General features: G+C 36.8%; 1 protein-coding gene across 4 annotated transcripts in view; it reads right to left on the bottom strand.

The window, feature by feature from the left end:
* Positions 1 to 848: 848 nt before the first annotated feature.
* Positions 849 to 27,873, bottom strand: part of DOCK11 (dedicator of cytokinesis 11) — a 194,651-nt gene continuing 167,626 nt past the window's right edge. For all 4 annotated transcript variants that reach the window (XM_024240998.3, XM_054544996.2, XM_054544994.2 and 1 more), the window contains 9 exons: positions 26,793 to 26,899; positions 18,441 to 18,563; positions 13,544 to 13,657; positions 12,856 to 13,002; positions 6,261 to 6,471; positions 5,707 to 5,897; positions 5,161 to 5,261; positions 3,752 to 3,890; positions 849 to 1,311 (listed from right to left, as the gene is read on the bottom strand). In XM_024240998.3, the coding sequence (XP_024096766.1) occupies positions 1,192 to 1,311; positions 3,752 to 3,890; positions 5,161 to 5,261; positions 5,707 to 5,897; positions 6,261 to 6,471; positions 12,856 to 13,002; positions 13,544 to 13,657; positions 18,441 to 18,563; positions 26,793 to 26,899 (1,253 nt within the window). In that variant the 3' untranslated portion in view covers positions 849 to 1,191. The remainder of the gene's footprint in view (positions 1,312 to 3,751; positions 3,891 to 5,160; positions 5,262 to 5,706; positions 5,898 to 6,260; positions 6,472 to 12,855; positions 13,003 to 13,543; positions 13,658 to 18,440; positions 18,564 to 26,792; positions 26,900 to 27,873) is intronic.

Here is a 27,873-nt window from a genome sequence, read left to right as displayed (position 1 = left end):
GCTGCAACCATTAAGTTCTAATCAAAATGTTTATTAATCTTGTAACTGAAGAAAATAATCATTACAAAACTCCTACCTCAGACTGCTGTAAAAGCTTTGAAGTTCTGTGGGATGTACTGACTGCAATCTCAGAAATGTTTTGTTTAGCTTTGTAGATGGCCCCAGATGATAAAGCTTTGGCAACAAATGCTGCTTGCCCTGTATAAATCCCTTGGATGTCTTGTATGTAGAAGGGAGACCTACTAGATTACCTAGCATCATCAGATCATAACATATATATATGGTATCTCAAGCTTACTATTATATATATGTTATAGATACAGAGTCTCACTCTGTCGCCCAGACTGGAGTGCAGTGGCGTGATCTCAGCTCACTGCAACCTCCACCTCCTGGGTTCAAGCGATTCTCCTGCCTCAACCTCCTCAGTAGCTGGGATTACAGGCATGCACCACCATGACCAGCTAATTTTTGTATTTTTAGTAGAGACGGGGTTTCACCATGTTGGTCAGGCTGGTCTTGAACTCCTGACCTCATGATCCGCCTGCCTCAGCCTCCCAAAGTGTTGGGATTACAGGCGTGAGCCACCGTGTCCAGCCTAAGCTTGGTATATTTGTAAGTATATCCTTTCCTTTTGAAATTTTCCTGTTAAATAATGCTGTTGGTTCCTTTAGCCCAGCCTTGACTACTAATTGGCAAGGATTCAAATGATCTCCCCAATTTTAAATATCCGTGTATTATGGAAATGTTATCAATTTTCTTCTCCTCCCTCCAAGGATTAGTATGATAATGAACTGAGCTTCTTGTCAAGAAAAATGCTAAGTTCAAAGTATTATTTCTTTCACTTCTAATTACAAATAAGTTTTACCTTTTATTGTATTCCATTATACAATTTTACATAGTACCATTATTATTTTAAGCAATAATTAAGCAAATTGAACTACTGTTTTTGAGCTCTACTTTTCAGCATATAGATTTACTTAAAAAAGTACAAACCAAGCACAGTGGTGCAATTTTCCAGGCACTTTCAAGTTGCTTATTTACAAATATGTAAGCACCCTGTTGGAACACATGAAAATTTTGGTGTCGAGAAGAAACACTCCATGTATATCAAATCTTTAAATTTTAACACTTGCACAGCTCCAAATATTCCTGAGAAAGGTCAGTCTCATTGTCACGTACATCTGCATTTCCTCACACTTCAGCATATCTTGGGGAACCATAACCTCGGTCACTCGATGTACCACTAATTGCACAAAATACATGTAATGTGTTGCTCATCCAGGGAGAATGCATTGTGTCTTCTTGTAATATCTAAAACAGAAGAAATCAGCATGGTTATCATGAAGCAAAATAGCCACTGCCAAAAAAAGAATGTGTATATGAAATTGCAGGCATATTTCAATTTATCACTGACAGTTATTTAAAAAGAGAGAAAGCAGAGAGAGCAAAGAATAACATTACCGACTTAAGTCTTCAAAGCTGTATTACAAAGGCAGCATATCAAAAAAGCAGAAAAGATCTAGTTACTCATTAAGAAAAACAAAGACTGTAAAACGCAAAATTCAATAAAAAGCGAGAGGTAACACAATCTTCGAAATATTTTTTAACAGATGGTCATAACAAGAGCTCTAAATGGTAGACTCTGATATGAGTTTATGAATGATCTAACACAGTGGTTCTCAGAATCATCTATGGGACTTTTGAAACATGCAGATACCTATGTTCCTTCCCTGGAGACTTGAAAATAACAGTAAATGAAGATAAAAGTCTTAAGTGCATATTTCTAAAGACACACTATAATTGTATAAGCTAATTGATACAGAAGATTTTTCTTGGAAAGGAAGACCATCATAAATATAAAATTTAAAGATTGTATTCCAATAAGTATATAAACATAGATATTCATATTAAGTATTTTTTAAATGATCCATTTTGTGTAATCCAAAGAAAAAGCAACAGAAATCTTGTGCTTAAAGTAGATTGAGATAAAAAATGCTATATACATTATATCCAATATCTTTACCATAAAGTCCTAACTTACGTCTCAAGCTTTCAATACTTGGTTCTCAAGTTAGTTGTGAAACTTCAGTATTAAGCCCACAGATTGATCTATAGTGGCAGTATTGAGACATATCATTTGTGTTGCTACAAATCATGAGGCTTAAATAAAATTTATAATAGAGAAATTTCCTCTTACAAAAATATTAACTCATGACACCAATCTGAAAGCATACTAGAATGTTAAGAGATGAATAACTGATTATCTATGCTGGTCAGATGTGACAGGCAAGGAGGGTACTTATTGCTAAGAAATTACAAAACATACCCAACAGATGCTACAATGACCACCCCCAACTCTATCTAAGAAATCTGCAATTTATAGCTTTATGATAATATAAATCCTTTTAAAAATCAAAAGCAGCCAGGCTTTTGGAGGCCGAGGCGGGTGGATTACGAGGTCAGGAGATCGAGACCATCCTGGCTAACATGGTGAAATCCCCATCTCTACTAAAAATACAAAAAAATTAGCCAGGCGTGGTGGCACGTGCCTGTAGTCCCAGCTACTTGGTAGGCTGAGGCAGGAGAATCACTTGAATCTGGGAGGCAGAGGTTGCAGTGAGCTGACATCGCACCACTGCACTACAGCCTGGGTGACAGAGTGACACTCCGTCTCAAAAAAAAAAAAAAAAAAAAAAAAAGAAAAAGAAAAAAAAAGCTTGAACAAGTTTTTGAAAGGACTATATACGCTGGTATTCTGTAACAGATTACATTGAAAGGGGACAAGGAATATCCAGTCATGTCTTTTTGTCAAGTAATCATTTATGGAGCTCAAGAGAATATTTCAAATTTCAGTACACATTAACACTTGTCTTACTTTTCAGTATTAATATATACCTCAAAGTGTATGACTACAAGGTGGCTCTCTTTTATATGAAACTCAATTCACTACAAAGTCAACATTTGCCAAAAGTAAGGCACACCCAAATATGGTTCATAATGACAGGATGGCTTGCATAAATATAAGCCAATAGAAACCAAGAGTTTTCTTGGTTAGCTATCAACATATAATATTAAGAGTCTAAATTATTGGTCTCTATATCTAAGAGAAATAGCCATGTTTTATGGAATAACTGATACAGACAAGTGGGAAATACGACAGTAGATTTGAAAAATCCATGCTTCAAAAGGAAAACAAAATTTTATAAAATGACCACTCAGAATATCTTGATTACAGTAATAACAGTAAATTGAATAATTTGTTTTCAGTTTGAATAATTTAGAGTTCGATACTGGGTCATGCAGCTGCATGCAAATGAAATAACTGTAATACAGTAGATACTCACTTAAAATAGCATGTGCAATTGTCTTATATCTTTTGTGAAGGAGGAATTTTTGCTGCTTTTTCTATGCATTATGAGGAATAGAAACTCATCAACTAGATAGTTTCTAAAAACAAACTATGTAATCTATTTGATAACGGTATACCTCAGTTCAACCTCTTGCCTCTAATGACACTGGAGCACAAAAAACAAAATGGTTTCTTACTGATAACTGCATCACTAACCACTTTAGATAATTGTTGCAAATTTGATTTGTATTGTATCACTTAAATGATTAAAGATAATGTGAAAAAAATTTAAAATATACACAATAACTTTAAGGTTATGCATTTTGAACCGTTATATTTTGCTAAGCAACAATTTCGGGACCCGCAGATCATGTTTTCAGTTTTAGTCACCCTAATACTTGCCTGCTCATGGATAATGTCAGATAATTCTTTTACCATGTCTCTGAAATTTGACTTTAGCCCTTCATGGTACTCAACTTGATCTTCTTTAATTAGCCGCTCATTTAGTTCAAGTGCAATGCTGCATGCTTGTATAAATTTCCTGTTGATGAATATCAAAGATAAAGGTCTTGTTATTTATTCTTAGGAAGTATCACTGACAATCCATTTGATAACTCATTTTAGCCATGGCTTGCCTAGGAAGAAGATCAGAATCCTCTATTTTCTCACTGTGCATTTATTTCTTAATGTCTCTTCCTAAGTCTGAAATGCCTTCTTTCCTTTCCACCTTTGCCTTATGGTTTCATTTCTTATCTCCTTCAAGACTTGGCTCAAAACACATACCCTCTGGAAAGCCTACTTGCTCAATCATTTACTTGGCATTCTATTAGCTAAAGTTGCGCTGACATTAATTTGCACCTGTAGATAATGAGCCATTCATTCAAAAAGAATTTATTTTGAGCTTACTATGTGGCTAGTACAGTGCTGGGTGGTACAGGTATGAAGGATCTTCCCTGGGCTGCTAAGAAGGAGAACAGAGAGTTGATGACCTATCATAAAAGTCTTTTTCCATTATTTCATGTGTTTATGTTTAATGTCCCCAATTAGAGTGTAGGTCTTAGGGGACAAAGTACTTCATTGTCCATTTGTTTTATATCCCTGTCATAGCAACTAATAGTCTTTTGCATGTACCAGGCATTAATAAATACTGGTGAATGAATGACTGCTGGTTACTCTGCACTCTGGAACAGCTGATAAAACACAGACAGGAAAAGTAAACAAAATAAGTCGGGAGCAAATGAGTGGATAGGTTATCATCTTTCTCCTTAGTCCATATTACTCAACTGTTTCTCTTCTTCTGAATGAAAACTTTTATATATTAAAGATATTTCTCTAATGTAAGAGCATTCATACATGCCTTAGCTTACAGAGCCGCTCACTGAAGACTGAGTCCAAGTGGAAGTAAGGACAGGGGATTGGAGTGAGCCTATGCAATCTTTCCTGCCCCACTTCTATTCCTACACCAAATGGTCTGAAATGCTGTAACAGGAGGTCAATTGGGTGAAGGAGGAAAGCACATAAGGAACATAGGCTTGTGTTTGTGTCACTTAAAATATTCAAAGCAATATAGTAAACTGGCATATTTAATCTCTTGGGTCACTAGGGTATTGTTAATGTCCTGCAGGATGAAACTGATCACACATTTTCTCATTACTTAAAGTGCCATTAGGAGGTCACTTAGATATTGTAAAAGACCACAGAGAAAGTCCCTTTTTGGAGGGGTATTATTTGGTCAATACTTTGTTGTTTTTTAAAAGAAGAAAATAGAGAAAAAGAATACGGGTCTAACCTGAAAACTATAAAACACTTACCTAAACATGTCTTTCAACTCACTCACTTTCTTAGGTGGATACTTGCTAGCTTGACTGTCATTTAAGAAAGCTCTTGCATATGCTAATGGACCAGCATTGACCTACATTACAACAGAAGAAAAATGAGAGTGTTTCCAGAATGCAATAATCAAAAGAAGTTTTGGCATTTCTCTTTTTTATTAAAAATCCCAAAATATACAAGAAATCCATATCTGAGAAATATATGCTTATTACAAGTTTATTTCAAAAAACCATTAACTAAAGAAAATAATCTACAAAGATGATATTCTAGTAAGTTAGTGATTTCTGATATGTACACACAGGGCTTCGCTACAGTCATCGGACTTACGTTAAAGTCCTCTGACATAACACAAAACTTGTAAAAATTCAATGTAATATCTTCATTAAGTGAACAAAAAATAATGCACAGGTTTTTGCACTCAGTAAGTGCCCAACACACAATTACAATTAATGCTTGCTCTGTGCCCTTATAAAAGCAAAAGACACATCAAGAAACATTTAATACATGTTGGACGACCAACGTACCTGCACAGAAACACAGCCCTGCAATTTAAGTTGGAGCTGAATCATGTCCACGTCAGTAGAGGAGCAAAGCTTTTGCAGCTCTGCAGTTTTATCTTTTATTTCATCAGTGGCAACATCAATTGGTTTTAAATTAATCTGCTGTTCACAGTTAATAGGAATCCTCTTCTTCACGTAGGGAAACGAGTTTGAAGCTATTAAAATGTTAAGATTGATTTACTGACTTTAGAAAATCATTTGTTCAAACAGCCAAATTAAAGAAAAAACTCTGTTGTGCTTAACTCTCCCCATCCTTTATCTAGAAGATGACTTAGGGTCCCATATAGTACTTCAGGATTCAGAGAGACATTCTCTTTATGAGACCTCTGGGCAATCATGGATGACATATGGGAAAATGATGGTTTATCACATGGACGTGCTTGTGCAAACTTGTAACTGAACAGCAGAACAAATAATAATTAAAATTTCAGTTGTATGTTCCAGCTGGCCAGCTGCTACTTGTGTAGACTGAAAAAGACCAAGACAATTAAGAAGTTAACACGTAAAATTGTACTTACTTGTCAAGATTGTACGGCGTTTGCACTGTTCTTCTATACAGCCCTGTTTTTTGCCTGATAAAGTGTAAGGGGCCTCAAAAACAAATCTGCTGATATTATGATTTCTTTCAAACTCGGTCTTCCTTTCTGTGAGTTCTTTGTCATCAAAGTAAGGCTTCACATAAGTAACTTGTATATGAGCATATTTTGGATCAAGCTCTTTGGCATTTACCTATAAAATAAGAAAGTTTTTTTTTTTAAAATTCATATGAAGATTTTATTAAAGAGAAAAACATTCCCAATCAATAAAGAAATTACAATTTTTAAGTAACTCACAGATATGGTATTCCTGTATGCTGCTTGTATAACCATATATTGCAGAATATCCAAATATTATGATCATGACAACATCTCTACTATCCAACTCCATAATATGTGCTGAATGTCCCTCCACAGCATACTGCTGACCATGTCCAAGAAGAGTAGGAGTTTTTGTACTCCATGACTGACTATGTATGTTAAAAACCCATAATTCATCTGTGACATTGCCATCATTTGTTTCAATTCTGCCTCCATACATAAAGATGTTTTCCTGATATAAAGCAAGAGAGTGTCCATATCTCTGGAGAGGTCCCCTTGACAGAGTTCCTACATTCCATATACTGCTTTCTAAATTGTAATTTAGGACCATTTGAAAAGAACTGTAGTTAAAAGTATATCCACCAATCACCCACATAAATTTCCCATGTAAAACTGCTTTATGTGAAGCCCGACCTACAGAAGGACTGAAGGGTTTAACATTTGGCAGAATCCAGTAAGACTCAGTAGAGGGAACATTCAAAGAACAATCAGGACCTTCCAAAGGAGGTGCAACTCTGCTAAGACCTTTATTTTGGCCCAGTGAAACTGATTTCCGATTTCTGACCTCCAGAATGGTAAGGGATTAACAAAGGTATTTTGTTTTAAGATACCAAATTTGTGACAATTTGTTACAGCATCTGGATTTTTTCATCCCAGCAAGACTATGCTACGTTAGCAAAAGACAATTTCCCAGAAGAAACTGGATTGTTAATAAGAAGGGGAAGATATGCTGGGAATAAATATTTTAAGAGCTAGAGGGGTAAACGTAGCTTATTGTAATCATTCCAGATATATAGTCTTATGATTTAGTATGTACTGAATCTGAAGTTCTCCAATAAAAGTCAAAACAAGATTTTAATGCAAGAGTTCTCTCTTCTAACATCATTTTAAAAATTTGATTTTGTTACAGTATCCAAAGTATTCTACACATGTTCTAGACCCATAAAATCAATCTCCAAAGGCCAGGTATTAACTTTTGTCTATTTTAAATATCCACAACTATTCTGACAATCTGTTAATTTTATAAGACAATGAATTGTGTGAGTGGTAATCATTTTTTTTTTTTTTTAGAATTTTCTTTTTTTTTTCTATTATTATTATTATTATTATTATTGTTATACTTTAGGTTTTATGGTACATGTGCCCAATGTGCAGGTAAGTTACATATGTATACATGTGCCATGCTGGTGCGCTGCACCCACCAACTCGTCATCTAGCATTAGGTATATCTCCCAATGCTATCCCTCCCCCCTCCCCCCAACCCACAACAGTCCCCGAAGTGTGATGTTCCCCTTCCTGTGTCCATTTGTTCTCACTGTTCAATTCCCACCTATGAGTGAGAATATGCGGTGTTTGGTTTTTTGTTCTTGCGATAGTTTACTGAGAATGATGATTTCCAATTTCATCCATGTCCCTACAAAGGACGTGAACTCATCATTTTTTATGGCTGCATAGTATTCCATGGTGTATATGTGCCACATTTTCTTAATCCAGTCTATCATTGTTGGACATTTGGGTTGGTTCCAAGTCTTTGCTATTGTGAATAATGCGGCAATAAACATACGTGTGCATGTGTCTTTATAGCAGCATGATTTATAGTCCTTTGGGTATATACCCAGTAATGGGATGGCTGGGTCGAATGGAATTTCTAGTTCTAGATCCCTGAGGAATTGCCAGCTGGAGGCATCACGCTACCTGACTTCAAACTATACTACAAGGCTACAGTAACCAAAACAGCATGGTACTGGTACCAAAACAGAGATATAGATCAATGGAACAGAACAGAGCCGTCAGAAATAATGCCACATATCTACAACCATCTGATCTTTGACAAACCTGAGAAAAACAAGAAATGGGGAAAGGATTCCCTATTTAATAAATGGTGCTGGGAAAACTGGCTAGCCATATGTAGAAAGCTGAAACTGGATCCCTTCCTTACACCTTATACAAAAATCAATTCAAGATGGATTAAAGACTTAAATGTTAGACCTAAAACCATAAAAACCCTAGAAGAAAACCTAGGCAATACCATTCAGGACATAGGCATGGGCAAGGACTTCATGTCTAAAACACCAAAAGCAATGGCAACAAAAGCCAAAATTGACAAATGGGATCTAATTAAACTAAAGAGCTTCTGCACAGCAAAGGAAACTACCATCAGAGTGAACAGGCAACCTACAAAATGGGAGAAAATTTTCGCAACCTACTCATCTGACAAAGGGCTAATATCCAGAATCTACAATGAACTCCAACAAATTTACAAGAAAAAAACAAACAACCCCATCAACAAGTGGGCGAAGGACATGAACAGACACTTCTCCAAAGAAGACATTTATGCAGCCAAAAAACACATGAAAAAATGCTCACCATCACTGGCCATCAGAGAAATGCAAATCAAAACCACAATGAGATACCATCTCACACCAGTTAGAATGGCAATCATTAAAAAGTCAGGAAACAACAGGTGCTGGAGAGGATGTGGAGAAATAGGAACACTTTTACACTGTTGGTGGGACTGTAAACTAGTTCAACCCTTGAGAAAGTTTTTATTTATTTATTTTATTTTATTTTTTATTTTATTCAGTGGAAGGGAAAAGGAGATAAGGTAACCTACTAACTTCTTTGAGACCAAGTGAGGAACATTGCCATTATAATTGTGTTTCCAATAAAGGGGGTCTTCATTCTTCTTTTTAAAAATCACTTACTTCTGATTATAAAGAAGTTACAGGAATCTATTTGGAGACTACAGAAACATATGAAGAAATTAAAAATTACTGTAATTGGCCAGGCATGGTGGCTCATGCCTGTAATCCCAGCATTTTAAGAGGCCGAGGCGGGCGGATCACTTGAGGTCAGGTGTTTGAGACCAGCCTGGCCAACATGGTGAAACCCTGTCTCTACTAAAAACACAAAAATTAGCCGGGCGGGGTGGCATGAGCCTGTAGTCCCAGCTACTCAGGAGGCTGAGGCAGGAGAATCACTTGAGCTTGGGAGGCGGAGGTTGCAGCGAGCCAAGATTGTGCCACTGCACTCCAGTCTAGGCGACAAAGTGAGACTCTGTCTCCAAAAAAAAAAAAAAAAAAAATTACTGTAATCCTACTACCCAGCAATGACCATTATTCACATTTTTATATATTTCCTTCTCATCTTTCTTCTATGCATATGTATTCAGAAAATTGAGGTCAGACTAAACATTGTTTTGATTGTGCATTATGTGAATTACACCTCAATAAAAACACAGGTATTATAGTTTATTTATTTATTTTTGAGATGGAGTCTCGCTCTGTTGCCCAGGCTCAAGTGCAGTGGTGTGATCATGTCTCACTGCAGCCTCAGCCTCCCGGGCTCAAGTGATCCTCCCACTTCAGCTTCCCATGTAGCTGGGACCACAGACACGCACTACCACACCTGGCTAATTTTTAAATTTTTTTGTAGAAATGAGGTCTCCCTGTGTTGCTGAGGCTAGCTTGGAACTCCTGGGCACAAGTGATCCTCCTGCCTCAGCCTCCTAGTGTTGGGATTATAGGCATGAGCCACCATGTCTGGCCAATAGTTTATACTATAGTCACTGACATTACTTTTAATGGCTGTATGGATAAACATGACTTATTGGACCATTCTCTCATTAGTGGAGACAGGCTGTTTTCCAACTTTTTGCTATTGTAAATAATGTTCTGATGAACATCCTTGTATTTAAAACTGTGTGCATTTATTTCTGATTTTTTCCTTAGGATAAATTCCTAGAAAAGAAATTGCTTAGTTAAAAGATTACATGGGGCCAGTTGCAGTAGTTCATGCCTGTAATCCGAGGGCGTGGGAGGCCAAGACGGGAGGATTGCTTGAGCACAGGAGATTGAGACCAGCCTGGGCAACATAGCAAGACTTTGTGTCTAAGAAACATAAAAAAATTAGCTGGGGTATGGTGGTAACACACCTGTAGTCCCACCTATTCAGGAGGCTAAGACAGGAGGATTGCTTGAACCCAGGAGTTTGAAACCAGCCTGGGCAACATAGTGAGACCCCGTCTCTACAAAAAAAAAAAAAAAAACCCATAAGAAACAAAAATAAGCCAGGTGTGGTGGTGCACACCTGTAGTCCCAGCTACTCAAGAGGCTGAGATGGGAGGATCGCTTAAGCCCAGGAAGTCAAGGCTGCCGTGAGCTGTGATCGTGCCACAGCACTCCAGCCTGGGCAACAGAGCCAGACCCTGTCTCGAAAAAAATTAAAAGCGGCCAGGCGTGGTGGCTCAGGCCTGTAATCCCAGCACATTGGGAGGCTGAGATAGGTGGATCACTTGAGGTTAGGAGTTCGAGACCATCCTGGCCAACATGGTGGAACCCCATCTCTACTAAAAATACAAAAATTAGCCAGGCGTAGTGGTGAGCGACTGTAATCCCAGCTATTAGGGAGGCTGAGGTGGGAGAATTGCTTAAATCCAGGAGGCGGAGGTTGCAGTGAGCCAAGATGGCACCAATGCACTCCAGCCTGGGTGACACAGCAAGACTCTGTCTCAAAAAAAATAAAATAAAATAAAAAGGAAAGAAAAAAATGTACATCTTGATAGATTCATATGGACACTTACAAATCTCTCATGCTTTTTAATGTCTAGGTGGTTATATCCATTATATGGGTAATACCACCATTTCTTTAACCATATGGACATTTAGACTGCTTCCAGGTTTTTGCTATATAAATTTTGTGGCAGTGAACAACTTTAAACATATATATTTATATGTGTACATCTACAAGATAAAATGTTAAATGTGAAATTGTTGGGTCCAAGGACACATACATTTAAAATATTGGAAGATATTGCCAAACTCCTCTTCAAATTGCCTTTGCCCTTAAGCAGATTTTGTTCTTTGGCAAGGGAAAAGAGTATTTTTAATTTTTATTTTCACACATTGAGAAAACAATAAATATATTTTCAAAGCCGGAACTGCTTATTATGTCTGTTGCCTATGGGGAACTACTACGATACATAACAAACATCAGGAGTCCAGCCACCTGATAGTGGTTTGTCGCTAGCATTCTTTGGCCCAGTTTTCAGAGGCAGAATAAGGTAGAAAACTGCATGTTGCACAGAAAGTCTGACTTTTCATTACCTTTCCATTTATACAGTAATCAATATTGTGGGAACAAGTCTTACACTATCTGGTTGCAAGGGGAGAAAATCTTCTGTTGTCTCAATTCAACGAAACAACAAAATATTGAAACTGATAAGGAAAGAAGTGGAGAGTGTTTGCCATATATTACGTTGAAACTACCACCAAATCTATGTTTAAATGTCTTAGGCATATGTTTAAGATAAAGTCATCTCCAAGAGATATATGTAAGTAGACAAAGTGAAGAGATTATTTTCGTGGTAGACAATGAGGTGTCTTTACAATAGCCATGGGCTTTTTCACTCTGGTAATGCTTCCTGCTAGCTTTTAAGTGTTCTGCATAGCACTGTGCATATCATAGTCACTCAGTAAATATCATTGTGGATACAAATCTTGAACTTTATATGTCCTTCCTACCCTTAAAAATCAGTTCTAAGTCTGGGCACACCCAAGGCAACTAAGGACAGTCAGGCATTCCTACAGTGCTTCCCCCAAATCCTGTCTATAGGGAACTACGCATTTCCTAGGAAAGGGCCTCTCTTGCTATAATATAAGCCTTCTCACTATGCCTTGGCAGGACCTAGTGGGATGGATAACCTTTAGAGCAAGGCTCAAGGATCTCTCCTAAACCTGTTTCACTGCAAATGTTAACTACAGTCACTATTACTGAACTAAGGATATCTTAGAATAAAATGTGTGCCCCAAGATAATTTTAATCATGATGTAACGGAGAATCATGATGTACAATAGCGTTTACAATAATATCTAACCCTTAGTGAGCATGCTAGCTTGCTATTATTAGTGAATGCCTTTTATGTACCAGGAAAGCGATTATACTTTCCATATATTAACTCATTTAATCCATACAACAACCTCATGAAGAAAATACTACTATTATTATCTCCATTTTATTACTAAGAATGAAGCACAGAGAGTTAAGTACCTTCCCCATGGTCACACAGGTAGTGAGTGGCAGAGAGTAAAGATTTGAAACTTGGTATCTCTGACTCCAAAGCCCCTGTTCTTTCTTTTATTATCTGGAAAGCTCTATTTTCATGCTTCTCTACCAGTTAAAAAAGGAAAAAGTCAGGAGCAATGTACAATGCCTAGAACTAACAAATAATGATTTCAAAATGTAGGGTATGTGTTACCTTGTCTGAATCCTGAATTATTTTGACATTCTCCGTACCAAACTTTTCACCATAAAGTTTAACAAGTCTCAAGGAAATTTCTGAGAGGCCAGTGAGCTTTGGTTCTTTATAGATGTACTCCTTTCCATCTTCTTCTTCAAAAAAAGACTGTTATAAAGTTAAACAAATAATAACTTATAAATAATATGAGCAAACACAACATTTAAAGAAAATCTACTAAATAACTAGTAATAATATATTTGAAATAAATTTTGAATAATATTACTAAAAGTCCCATGCTTGTATTTACCCTTTTAATTTCAAATACATGAGAATTTTCAAATTCCTGGTAATTTTCAAATTTATAATCACATAAACATATGGCCTGAGGAAGATTTCCAAACTAGGTTTTTTCCTTTCCTGTACACTTACCTGTTTTTTATTTAAAAGTTTTAACTTCTATATATTTAATATGTACTTTAAAAAGCTTAACAGAAAATGAAACTGACAGAAATCAAAACCTTCTCTGTTGTATTCTGACCTGAAGGGTTTAGATATGAGAACCAAAGTGAACTTTATACATACAAAAGAGGCTCCCTGATGTTGTAATAGGCACTCTATCTGGATAGAATCCTAGCTGCTATAGTAAACTAGTAATTCAAAGGTGAAGGTTTAAAAAGGAAAACTTTATGAACTCAAGTACACTTACTTGGCCATAAAAGGCAACTCTGAAGAAAGTGCCTAAAAGTCTCTTTTTTGTATGCATAACTTCCAGAATTTTTGTGTAAGCTCCATGAAGAGTTCTATAAACTTGAGTAAGTTTCTGAAAAATAAAAATATACAAATCAGCTTTGTTTTTTGTTTAATTACTAAATGTCTTCAAGATGAATGTATAAGAATAAAAAGCACCAGTATATTCTTTTCAAAATGGTCTTGGTGGGGCCATTCACACTATCCCCCTTTGTAACAATCAGACAAAGTCCTCAACAACTTTAGGTCTAAGGGTAGAACTTAAAATGGTAAAATAACACTGTATTTCTTTTTAAAAGAAATTTCTTCTAAAAAAAAAAAGGGGTGGGGATACATGTGCAGAATACGCAGGTTTGTTACATAGATATATGTGTGCCATGGTGGTTTGCTGCACCTATTGGCCCATCCTCTAAGTTCCCTCCCCTCACCCCCTACCCCACAACAAGCCCTGTGTGTGTTGTTCCCCTCCCTGTGTCCATGCGTTCTCATTGTTCAACTCCCACTTATGAGTGAGAACATGCGGTATGTGGTTTTCTGTTCCTCAATAACAATGTATTTCTTAACATCATGCTTCATTTCATTCACATCTCAATGGAAATTTTAAATTTTGAAATACTGTATTATCAACTACTATTTTCTACAGGGTCGGAATATTTTTAACTGAAAGGGCAGCCAAATGCTTTGCTTGAGCCCTCAGGTAGAGAGCTATGAGAATAAACAATCCATGTATTTAAAAAGGAAAATAAAATGCAAATATAAAAATAAGCAATGGTGTAAGCTGCAGTGAGGGCTGCTTTTATGCAAGTTCACAGATATTTCCAAAGGATATGTTTTTCTGCACTTCCAGAAAAAGAGAGCACATTGTACAAAGAACATTATCAAAAATGTGAAAGACGACCTACAGAATGGAACAAAATATATGCAAATCACAGATCTGATAAGGGTTTAGTACCCAGAATATTTAAGGACTTCTTACCACTCGACAACAAAATATATGCAAACCAATTTTTAAAATGGGCAAATGACCTGAATAGACATTGCTCCAAAGAAGATGTACAAGCAGCCAAGAAGGACACGAAAAGACACTCAATCTCACTGTCATTAAGGAAATGCAAACCAAGACAATGAGGTGCCACTTCACATGCACTAGGATGGATTTTATAAAACAAAATAAAACAAACAGAAAATAACAAATGTTGGTAAGGATATGAAGTAAAAGGAATCCTAGAACACTGATGATTGAAATGTAAAATGGTACAGCCGCTGTGGAAAACAGCTTCGTGGGTCCTCAAAAAGTTAAACACAGAATTCCAAATGATCCAGCAATTCTACTCCCTAGTATATATTCAAGAGAACTGAAAATATATATCCACACAGAAACTTGCACATGAATGTTTACAACAGCACTATTCATAATAGACAAAAGGTGAAACAACCCAAATGTCCATCAATGGATGAATGGATAAACAATCTGCAGTATATCCATACAATGGAATCTTACTCAGCCATAAAAAAGAATGAAGTTCTGATATATGCTACAACTGATACATGAACCTCTAAATATTATGCTAACAGGCCAGGTGCGGTGGCTCACGCCTGTAATCCCAGCACTTTGGAAAGCTGAGACAGGTGGATCACTTGAGGTCAGGAGTTTGAGACCAGCCTGGACAACATGGTGAAACCCCATCTCTGTTAAAAATACAAAAATTAGCTGGGAGTGGTGGCGTGCGCCTCCCAGCTACTTGGGAGGCTGAGGTGTGAGGATTGCTTGAACCCAGGAGGCGAAGGTTGCGGTGAGCTGAGATCACACCACTGTACTCCAACCTGGATGACAGAGTGAGACTCTGTCTCAATTAAAAAAAAATTATGCTAACTGAAAGAAGCCAGACATAAAAGGTCACATATAATATTACAGGTTGAGTATCCCTTATCTGAAATGCTTTGGACCAGAAGTATTTGAGATTTTGAAATATTTGCATTGGACTTACCAATTGAACATGTCTAATCTGAAAATCTGATATCCAAAATGTTCCAATGAGCATTTCCACTGAGCACCATGACCATGCTCAAACAGTTTCAGATTTGGGAGCATTTATGATTTCGAATTTTCAGATTAGAGAGGCTCAATCTATATTCCTTTTACATGACATATCCAGAATAAGCAAATTCAGAAAGCAGGTTAAGTGGTTATTGGAAAATGGGAGTGGGGTGGGGAATAATTACTTAATGGGTATGGAGTGTTTTTCTGGGTAGATGAAAAAGTTTTAAAACTAGAAAGAGGTGGTGGGTGCACAACACTGTGAATATATTAAATGCCACTGATTTCTATACTTTAAAATGGTTAATTGTATGTTATATAAATTTCACCTCAATAAAAAAGGAAAAACACACAAACTTCTTTCTCTAAAATTCCTCCCATATTATCTTTTATAATTGAGCTCAATTGGAGGGAAATCTTCCTTACCTTGGCTGCTATCTCTGATAGTTTTCAGCCCATTCCATAGAGATACACTGAAAAAGTATGCATCAGTGTTCTACTTTTTGGTTTTGTTTTGAGATTGGATCTTGTTCTGTAGCCAAGGCTAGAGCGCAGTGTCTCAATCATAGCTCACTGCAGCCTCAATCTCCTGGACTTAAGCAATCCTCCTACCTCACTCTCCCAAGTGGCCGGGATCACAGGCGTGCACTACCACGCTCCAGCTACATCAGTCCTAAACACAATTACTTCATCTATACAGAGTGCTAGGGGATTTATACAGACCCTTACACCCCTCCAAGGAAATAGGAGTAGTTCCCCTGTAGAAAACATCATTTCCTTTAATGTGTAGAGAAGATATATTTTTATTTCTTCCCTGTTGGTTGGCTAAGCAGCAAAAGGCTCCCTGGGTTTCTAACAGCCAGAACTTCCTTCATCCTAAGAGTCAGAAAATGGGGACTTTATTTTGAAATTACTACAAAGGTTCTTCAGATGTAATGCTTTGATAGGAGGGGTAATGGCAAATATAGTTTTGTCTCATAGGCTATTCTTTGCCATCTGTATGACCTATACTTGACTTCAGCTTATTAATATATTCACTTGAATTCTACTATGAGTTTTCAGGCATGCCCCATATACACCAAAAGTATGGCAGAGAGAGGAAGACCTAGAATCTGGGAAGAAAAAGTGAGTTTGATCAGAGCCAGTTTGGAGGAGAGATGAAAACACTACTCAGATTATATTAAATCTATGTGTGTTCACTCTTAGAAACTATGGCAACAAGGAAAGGCCTAACTGCTTTATTTAAGAATAAATTGCCAGGCCGGGCGCAGTGGCTCACGCCTGTAATCCCAGCACTTTGGGAGGCCGAGGTGGGCGGATCATGAGGTTAAGAGATTGAGACCATCTTGGCTAACACGGTGAAACCCCGTCTCTACTAAAAATACAAAAAAAAAATTAGTCGGGCACGGTGGCGGGCGCCTATAATCCCAGCTACTCAGGAGGCTGAGGCGGAGCTTGCAGTGAGCCGAGATAGCGCCACTGCAGTCCGGCCTGGGCGAAAGAGCAAGACTCCGTCTCAAAAAAAAAAAAAAAAAAAAAAAGAATAAATTGCCTTGCTTTTTAAAAATGGCTTGAATCCTAAATCATCCCTTCCCAGCACGGTAGCAATAGAAATTATGATATGGACTAAGAGACTTGAATATTTAAAAAATCCTGTTTAGTGCTGGTGGCAATTGCTGTTCATTATACTACTATTCTTTATTAACTATACTTTATCAATAGTTTATCTGGCAAGTCAAAATTTTAAAATTCTCATAATAGGGCTATTACTAGTGTATTATTACCTACCCCACTGTCATTTGCCAGCACCTTTAGTCTCTCCGCTAAATTATAAAGAATAGAATCATGTCTATGCCTCTTCCCTGGGTAACATGGAAATTTGACAGCTTTTTAAAGTGAAGGTTTAGTGAAAACAACACTGATTATTTTATGCTCTGAGAGGAAGAGGGGAGGTTGCTAGATGAAAATATTTTCAGGCCGGTCACAGTGGCTCACGCCTATAATCCCAGCACTTTGAGAAGCTGAGGCGGGAGGATCACTTGAGGTCAAGAGTTCGAGACAAGCCTGGTCAACATGGTGAAACCCTGTCTCTACTAATAATACAAAGATAGCGGGGCGTGGTGGTGCATGCCTGTAATCCCAGCTACTTGGAAGGCTGAGGCAGGAGAATTGCTTGAACTCGGGAGGCAGAGGTTGCAGTGAGCCAAGATTGCGCCACTGCACTCTAGCCTGGGCAACAGAGCGAGACTCCATCTCAAAAAAAAAAATTTTTTTTTCAGAACCACTGGTCTAATTTAAATCTCAGTTTCTATTTTGGATCTTTTACCCTTAATTTCATTTGGAAAACATAAATGAATATAAGGTAGGATGTTTTAAGTTTTACTTTATTTTCTTTTCATAAGCAGGACCAGAGGAAGTTTTATGTTGTTTTTAATTGACACATAATAACTGTACATATTTATGGGGTACAATTTATGGGGGAAATGTTGTTTCCATACATGCCAACATTGTGTAATGATCAAAACAGGGTAATTAGTAAATGTATCATCTCAAACACTTATCATACCTTTGTGGTGAAAACATTAAAAAATCTTAGGATTTAACAGCATTTTTAGGGATTGTCACTTTGAAATTGGACAAATGTGTCAAAATGATAGACTATCTATACTCTATGATAAAATACACAAGTCATAATCTAATGAACCTTATATTCTTCAGAGGACACAAGTCGAATAATAGTAACAGAACTATATTACTGTTTTCCCTAAAACCAAAATAAAGTACATAAGTCAAAGATAAAAATGTTCAAATTGCCTACCTCAAACTCACGACGTTTCTCATAAATTGGAATGATCAACTTGGAAATCTCAGAAATTATTTCATAACGTTCTGCCTTCCATAAGCCATCCACACATTGTTCTAGCAACTCCAGCAAGACCTCCTGCATTAAGAGAAAAATCCAATTAGGAATTAAAAATAGTTTTAGAGTTTCGGACAAATAAATTTTGAAGCATTTCAAGTTGGTAGAAAACAAACAGATGGTACTAAATTCAATGAGATGCACAAAAGGAACATACTTGTGTGACAATATTTTCTAAATCAAATATTTAAAATATTTAAAGTTAAAAACATTCTTAAAAATATAAAATTGATGTTAACAATAGTAAACTATGATTATTTTGTTTATTCACATAATGAAGATGTTAACTATAGTTGTAAACATTAACACATCGAGAAAGAATATTTTTAAAAAGGGAATATATTGTTTGTTCCAAATTGAGGATGTCTGAATGTCTAACATCCATTTTTTTATATTAAAACAATATTTACCCATATTAGTCTTAAAAAATTTTGACAACTTTTTCAAGCTATTGTGTTGGTGATTTAGGTGTTTATTATAATGATTCGATTTTTTTTTAAATTTTTTTAGTTTTTATTTTTGTGGGTTGGTATTAAAATGACTCAGTTTTGATAAAGAACACTTCCCGACTGATGGTTCTAAAATTACTGAGAATGATAGGATAACAGCTCAAAATAGAGATCACCAGCCCTGCCAGAGTAACAGTTGCTATAAAACTCTTTTGTGAACCTTCATCTCATGTTCTCAACGATGAAAACATGAAGCCAATTACTGATGCTACCTATAAGTCATAACAGCTTGTTTCTATCTTAAAGAGATGCACTTCAAACCTGTAGAACTGATTCCTAAAACAGCTCTTCCTGTGTGTCCTTTAGAAAATCGAATTCATCTTCTAGCTCTTACACCTGTGTTTCCTATCGCGCCAGTGGCAATATCCTATAGACCCTTAGGTAGCAAACTAAGCACAGTTTTGACTTTATCGTCTGTTATGGGTTGAATTGTGTCCCCCAAAAAGATAAGTTGAAGTTGTAACCCCAAGTACCTCAGAACGTGACCCTATTTGAAAATAGAGTCATTGCAGATATGATCGTTTATGATGAAGCAATACTGGAGTAGGGTGGGCCCTAATCCAATATGACTGGTATCTTTATATGAAGACAGAGACACGCAGGGAAAACACCATGAGACTACAGAGGCAGAGACTGGAGTGATGCAGCCACAAGTCAAGGGAAGTCAAGGAACAACTCTTACCACCAGAAGACAAAGAAGGCTTCTACCCAGAGTCTTAGAGGGAGCATGGCCCTGAAAACAATTTGACTGCATATTTCTAGACTCTAGAACTGTGAGACAATAAATTTCTCTTGTTCTAAGCCACCCAATTTGTGGGTACTTTGATATTGCAGTCTTAGTGCTACAGCCTGAATGTTTCTGTGTACTCAGAATTCGTATGTTAAAATCCTAACCCCCAGGGGGATGGTATTAGGAGGTGGAGACTTTGGGAGATGACTAAGTCATGAGGGCAGAGCCCGCATGAATGGGATTAGTACCCTAATAAAAAGAGAGTTAGCTCACCCTCTTCCACCACGTAAGGGCACAGTGAGAAGATACCATCTATGAACTAGGAAGTCGATCCTCACCAGACACCAAGTCGGCTAACACCTTTATCTTCACCTACTCAGCTTCCAGTATAGTGAAAAATACATTTCTGTTGCTTATAACCTACCCAGTCTCTGGTATTTTGTTATAGAAGCCCAAATAGGCTCAGATATCTATGAAACTATTACACCCTCTTTCTTTACTCATTCTCTAATGAGTTCATCACCAGGTCCTGCCAGTTTTATTTCCTAAATATTTCTCAAATCTGACCCTTTCTCTCCATTTCTCTCATTGCTAAGGTGCAAAATTTCACTATTTTTTTTCTTAATTTATCTTCCTGCCTCCAGTCTTAGCCCTTTCAAATACATCTTCCACACATCTGCCATAGGGTTCTGATTAAAACGCAAACCTGAACGTGCCACTCTCCCTTTCTTAAAATCTGGCAATGGCTCCGCATCACTCACAGAACAATGGACACGCTCCTTCATGTGGCACATAAAGCTTGCAATGATGTGGCTGATACTTCCATAATCTTATCATTCATCATACCAAACTTTGTACTTTATGTTATAACAACAGTGAACTACTAGCAGTTTCCCTGAAGCACAATGGTGTGTCTTAGCTTTATGTCTTTGTTCAGGCTGTGGCCCTCCTCCCTTTAATCCCTTCTACTTGGTTAATCTCTTCAAAACACTTTAGGTATCACCTTTTCCAGGATCCTTCTCCTTATCAATATAGGGTAGGCAAGACACTACACATCTTTTTTTCTATTTCACTAACTTTTTGGTAAAGATTTATCACTATATTTGTACATTATTTACATATTATCTACATATCTGACTTTTCCAATAGGCTGTGATTCTTTGAGAGTAGGGACAATATTTTACTTACATTGGCTTTTCCAGTAATTATTTTAGTGTCACTGGATAGTATATGTGAAATAAATGTTGCCACTTGAATAAAAGATCTGTATATTAACATCTGCTAGCCAAATTAAGATTTCCAGCAATTTTGGGACAAACATTGGGGGAATTAAAAATAAGGTGCACACTTAGTATAAATTATCCCAGGAATGTAAAGTTAGGTTACAATTAGAAAAAAAAATGTAATATACAACCTCATAAACTGAATAAAAGAGAAAAATTCTATCTCTTTCAACAGATGCAGGAAAAAAGCATTTACAACACTCAACGCCCATTCATGATATTTAAAAAGAACTCAAGAAACAAAGAATAGAAGAGATCTTCCTCAATCTGATAAAGGGCATTTACTAAAAACCTAAAGGCTAGACATGTTTCTCCTAAGATTGAGAACAAGTTAGAATGTCTGCTCTCACCACTTCTATCCAACATTATGCTGAAGGTTCTAGCCAGTACAATAAGGCAAGATAAAGAGAAAAGGCATACAGGATTAGAAAAAGTAAAATTGTTCCGTGCATATGGCATAATTGTATATGTAGAAAATCCTAAAAAACATACAAACTACGAAAACTAATAAGCAGATTTAGTAAGGTTGCAGGACATAAGATCAACATACAAAATCAATTATATTTCTATATACTAGCAACAACATATTAAAAAATAAATATATAAAAGCAAACAATATTATTTACAATAGCATCAAAACATTACATATCTACCAATAAATCTAACCCAAGACTTCTACCCTAACAACTATAAAATATTATTGGCAGTTAAAGATAACCCAAATAAATATCCATTGATTGAGAAATTCAATATTGTTAAACTCTCCATTCTCAGGCTATTTTGAGGAAATAGAAAAGATGATTCTAAAGATTATATGGAAATTCAAAGGATGTAGAATAGCCAAAACAACTTTGAGAAAGAATAAAGCTGGAGGGCTAACACTACTTGATTTCAAGACTTAAGTTATAGTAATCAAGTGTGATATTGGCATCAAGATGGGCAAACAGATCAGTGGAAGAGAACCGAGAATCCAGAAATAGCCCACATAAATATGAAGAACCGAACTTTTGACCAAGGTGCCAAAGTAAATTCAATGTGACAAAAGGAAAGTCTTGTTTTTCCCCAAATGGTACGTCTTAAAAAAAAAAAAAAAAAAAACTGTCTTAAAAGAAAAAGAGCTTTGACCTCTATTTCATTCCACAAATGAACTTTAAATATATTACAGACCTACACAAAACTCGGAAACAAAGTTTCTAGGAGAAAACACAGGACAACACTATCAGGATCTTGAGGTAGGCAAAGATTTTTGGGACCAGATACAAGAAGAACAAATTATTATAAAATAACAAACTGGATTTCATCAATTACAACCAAAACCAAAATTTTCTGCTCAACCACAGACTCAATTAAGAAAGTGAATGGTCAAGTCAGAAGCTGGTAAAGAAATATACAGCACATACATCTTGACAAAGGATTTATATCCAGGAAAGAACTCCCACAAAACAACAATAAAAAGTAAGCAATGTGATTTCTAAAATGGATAAAAGACAAACATTTCACAAAAGAAAATATAAAAGAGGCCACGGAACACCTGAAAAAGTGGTAGACATCATCGGTTATTAGGGAAATACAAATAAAAGCCACAATGAGATGTTGATTCACACCTAATATTAATAGAATGGCTAAAATTTAAAAAGATCAGCAATATCAGATGCTAGGGAAGATGTAGGGCAACTAGAACTCTCATCTACTACTGGCAAACAGTATAAAACGGTCCAACCATTTTGAGAAACTCTTTGGAAATTTCTTAAAAGTTAAATATATATCTTCCCTAGGATTCAGCAATGCTACTCCTAGGTATTTACCCAAGAGAAAAAAAGCATATGTCAACAATAAGTCATAGATAGCAATGTTTAAAGCAGACTTATTCATAACAGCCTGAAACTGGAAACAATTCAAAATCCATCAACTGAATGGATTTAAAATTTGTATATAAAGACAAAGAACAAACTTTTGATATACCCAACAATATGAATGAATCTCAAAAACATTAGGTTGAACAAGAGAAGCCAGATAAAAAAAGGTACATATTGAATGACTGATTCCATTTTTATGCCATAAAAACTAATTCATGGTGATAGAAATCAGATGGTGGAGGTGGGGAGCCTGACTGGAAATGGGCACAAGGGAACCTTTCCCGAAGGAATGGGCATGTTCTATTTTTTGTTTCTGATGGTAGGTTACATGGGTGTATACAACTGTCAAAATTCATCAAATTGGTTAAGATTTTATTACATATTAATTATATCATTTTTATTTTTATTTTTGAGACACAGTCTCGTTCTGTTGCTCAGGCTGCAGTGCAGTGGCACGATCTTGGCTCACTGCAACCTCTGCCCCTGGGGTTCAAGAGATTCTTGTGCCTCAGCCTCCTGAATAGCTGGGATTACAGGCCTGTGCCACCACGCTTGGCCAATTTTTATATTTTTAGTGGAGACGGGGTTTCACCATGTGGGACAGGCTGGTCTTGAACTCCTGGCCTCAAGTGATCTGCCTGCCTTGGCCTCCCAAAGTGCTGGAATTACAGGCGTGAGCCACCATGCCCAGCCCAATTATATATTAATTATATGTTTAAAATCTATTGCAGGGGCACATGTCATCAGGACCTCCTGAGGTGGTGTCATGCAGAAAAAAATAACTGTTGCAAATCAAGTCAGAAATACATTTTTGGAAACAAGTTACATTGCATTATTACCGGTTTAAGTCACATATTTAAATACAAGCACTAAATGGACAACAGTTTGTATTTTTCATTTCAATGTAACTTCTAAATCAGTGTCAGTTTTTTTAATTGGCTAGGGTGTAAGGAAGAAGCCTTATTATGCAAACTGAAACATAAAGCGGCACTTGGTAAAACATGATTCTACCTGTATATATCAAATAGAAGTATGTATAAATTACTTGTAGAACCCAAAAGATTTCCAACAAATGTGTTTATACAGAAAACTAATTACAGTTTTTGATTATTAAGAAAAGTTATTGCTCTCCTTAAGAGTATAAAAAAGGGTCAAGCTCAAAGCCATTTCTATGAATACACTGAAGCTGCTGTTTAGAAGGCAAGGATATAAGTTCAGTTGTACTGAACCAGTTAAGCACCACGAAATCCTCTGAATCTTTCTGCTGTCAGCCTGTAAAACCTGCAGGTCTCTGGGAAATCATCTAACTAAGATCCAGAAACATGAATTAACTTGTCCAAGGCTATACAGTCAAAAATTAAGCTGGAATAAAAATTCAAGTATCTTGCATCTCTGTTATGATCAATTAATTCAGCAAATATATTTTAAGTATCTATCCTTGTAGGTTCTGAGGGTAAAAGGACACCAACTTGCATTTAAGAAATCTCACTGCCAAGTAGGTCAATGATAAAACCTGACATTATTCTCACACTTCATGACTTTTTAAGTTTTCACATGTATTGTGAAGTGACCATGATAGTATTATTGTCCTTATTTTACTGATAGGGAGACTGACTATGTAGAAATAGTAGGTAAAGCTTCTAGGTGTATCATTAATTTAACTAAATAAACCAGAGCTAAGTTGAGATTTGTGTATTTTAAAAAATCAATTCATAAAGTGTTTATGAAGTGTGTCACTGTAATTTTAATCTCATTGTTTAATACAATTTTTTAAAGAAATGTAATTTTATGGGACTATAACTTCAATCTCTTCTTTTCTGTGTTTCTTTCTTGTTTTCTATGTTCACACTCTTTGTGAACTTTTCCCCCCGGTTCAGTCCTTGATTCTCTGGTCTTCACTCGCCGTATTATGTCTAACATTCAGTCTGCTTTGGTCCTCATAAGGATATGACTTCCAGATGTGTATTTCTAACCCTAATCTCTCTCCTTAGATTCAGTTCCATATTTCTTTTTTTTTTTCTTTTTTGAGACACAGTCTCACTTTGTCACCCAGGCTGGAGTACAGTAGAACAATCTTGGCTCACTGCAACCTCCACCTCCCAAATTCAAGTGATTCTCCTGCCTCAGCCTCCCGAGCAGCTGGTATTATAGGCAGGTGCCACCACGCCTGGCTAATTTTTGTATTTTTAGTAGAGCCATGTTGGCCAGGCTGGTCTCGAACTCCTGACCTCAGGTGATCCACCTGCCTCGGCCTCCCAAGGTACTGGGATTACAGTCGTGAGACACTGCGCCCGGTCTCAGTTCCACATTTCTAATGGCTTGATGGTTATTTCCATTTTGATAAGCTTTCAAAATCAACTCACCTATAAAATGAAATTCATCACTTTTCCTGCAAAACCATCCATCTATCATTTCTCCTTAACCTCCAAACCTGAAATCTTAGAGCTACCTTTGACCCTTCCCCTCCCACAGCCAGCAAATCATCATCTTTTCCTCACACAGTTTCCTGAATCTTTCACTACCCTGGTTTAAGCCTTAACCACTCGTATCTGGATAATTAGGGTAGCCTTCTCTCTAGCCCCTGCCTCTAGCTCCTATCCCTGTATCTTCAATACATCTCCTACATCATCACCAAATTAGCCTTCCCTCTTCCTTGCTTTCATGTAGTCATTATCCTGCTCAAAAATCTTTGAGGCCAGGTGCGGTGGCTCACGCCTGTAATCCCAACACTTTGGGAGGCCAAGGCAGGTGGATCATGAGGTCAAGAGATCGAGACCATCCTGGCCAACATGGTGAAACCCTGTCTCTACTAAAAATACAAAAAATTAGCCGAGCGTGGTGGCGGGCACCTCTTATCCCAGCTACTCGGGAGGCTGAGGCAGGAGAATGGCGTGAACTTGGGAGGCAGAGGTTGCAGTGAACCAAGATTGCGCCACTGCACTCCAACCTGGCGACATAGCGAGGCTCTGTAAAAAAAAAAAAAAAAAAAAAAAAAAAACTTTGATACCAATTCAATATTCTACTGAATAAAGCCCAAACATTGAAAGTTTTTCAAAATCTGGCCTCAACTAATACTCTTCTCTATGAGAACCTACTGCTATAGCCAAAAGGATCCACTCACTGTGTCTCAAACATGTCTTACACTTTCCTACCTCTTAGTCGTGGTCCCTGCTCTTCTCCTGTCTCTTAGAATGCCTTCTGGGTGTCCTCATTCTTCCAATCCCTCTCTGATCATACCTCCTCTATTTTACCTGAGCTCTAAGGCATCTTTCACCTTTGACTTTGCATGGCACATATTGTCTGTATTATTCAAATATTATTCAAAAGTCTTTTTTCCATTTCATGTACATGTATTATCTCTTCAGGTGGACCTTGGAGGTCAGGGACTAATCACATCTAATTATTTAAAGCTCCTAGGTCACCAAGTCCAAGGCCTTGCTGTTAAGTCAATGTTCAATAAATCTTTGGTTGTTGTCTGAGAGCCAAAGCTGTTTTCTATCCATGTGGCGTTTAGAGCAGAAATTTTCCATTTAAAAATACTTTTGTACATACTCTGTCTTAGCTGAAGTAAAGAGCAATGTTAACTCTATTTTTTATGGAAAAATTTCCAACATGTGTTGACTCTTTTCTAGTTATTGGGATGGTGACTCGAGGATGGCAAATGCTGTATTTGTAAAACCAGACAATGGGACCAGTTCAAAAGACAGGGCCCTCTAAACAGGAACATCTTTGCCCTGGACAGTTTTAATACTTAAAGTTCATTAACCCTTAGTTACCTTCAAAATTAGGTTAGCTGTAATAATTGTTTAATATATATGAATTTTAAGAAGTGAAATTTATATAACTGGCAATGCAGGCCCTGGAATCCTTACTTCACTATAATGGACATCCATCATCCCAGCATCTTCTTTCATTGCTCCTTCTTCATCTATATTGGGAGTAATTTTCTTGAAGGCTGAACATCCATTAGGAAATAATTCTGTGTGAATAAAAAAAATAGTGGAGTAAATTTATGAGAAAGCATTTAGTAAATAACAGTGAGCCTCACAGAGATGGGCTACTTAAAATAAACACATATTTTTGTAAGAATCAGTCTTAAGTACAATTTTCACTTACAAAAAATTTTAAAATGTTTCTATCTACTACATATTTTATTAGTTTCTCCCCCTACAAAGTGAGCTTAAGTTAGTTATGAATAACTTTTATTATTTGACTATGTATCATCTTCAATGGCTAGGATAGATGTTCACCTAGTGCAATCTAAACATTCTTATTTAAACTTTGATCCTGTATACATTTATATTCTATCATCTAAACAAGAGGGCAGGCACTTTTCAGGTAACCACTAAGTGATCTTTGGTAACCATGTCTAGTGCCTAATTTCACTAAGATTTGGGAGAGGAAGTGAGATGTTGGAGAAGGTCTGGCCTAGGACTTTTAAGAGAGTCAGGAAATAAAACAGATGGCAGGGATGAAGCATCCTAGAGAAAACAGGATGGGGCACTGGAAGAACCATCACTTTTGGGGTTACGTAGACTCAGCTCTATCACTAACTGTGTGATTTTGTGCTAATGTTTATCTCCCTGGGACTATAAAAAGTTTTATCATCTGTAAAACAGGGATAATAAATAACTATGTAATGAGAATTAAATGAAATGTAAAGCGTTTAGAATGGAGCCTAGTAAGTACTCAATGAATTATTATTAGCAAATAAGCCTACCAATAAATAAACTAGCCTTCTCAAGGTAGAATAAAATAATTGCTGCCAGCTGGACTCCCGGGCAGTAGGAAGTGAACTCAAGCTGAGAACACCTGCTGTAGGCTTCTGGACCAAATTGTTACTGTCAAGCAACAGTCTAGGTGTAAAGGCCACCTCCTATAGATTCTAAACAGGGAAACATGTGTAAACATTCCTACTGTGTCTGCCTTTACCTTTATCTAAGTGGGCTGTAA

This window comes from Pongo abelii, chromosome X (genome assembly GCF_028885655.2).
Source record: "Pongo abelii isolate AG06213 chromosome X, NHGRI_mPonAbe1-v2.0_pri, whole genome shotgun sequence".
Taxonomy (NCBI): Eukaryota; Metazoa; Chordata; class Mammalia; order Primates; family Hominidae; genus Pongo; species Pongo abelii.
The sequence above is the reverse complement of the archived record's forward strand: the minus strand, read 5'-3'. Positions and strand labels throughout refer to the sequence as shown.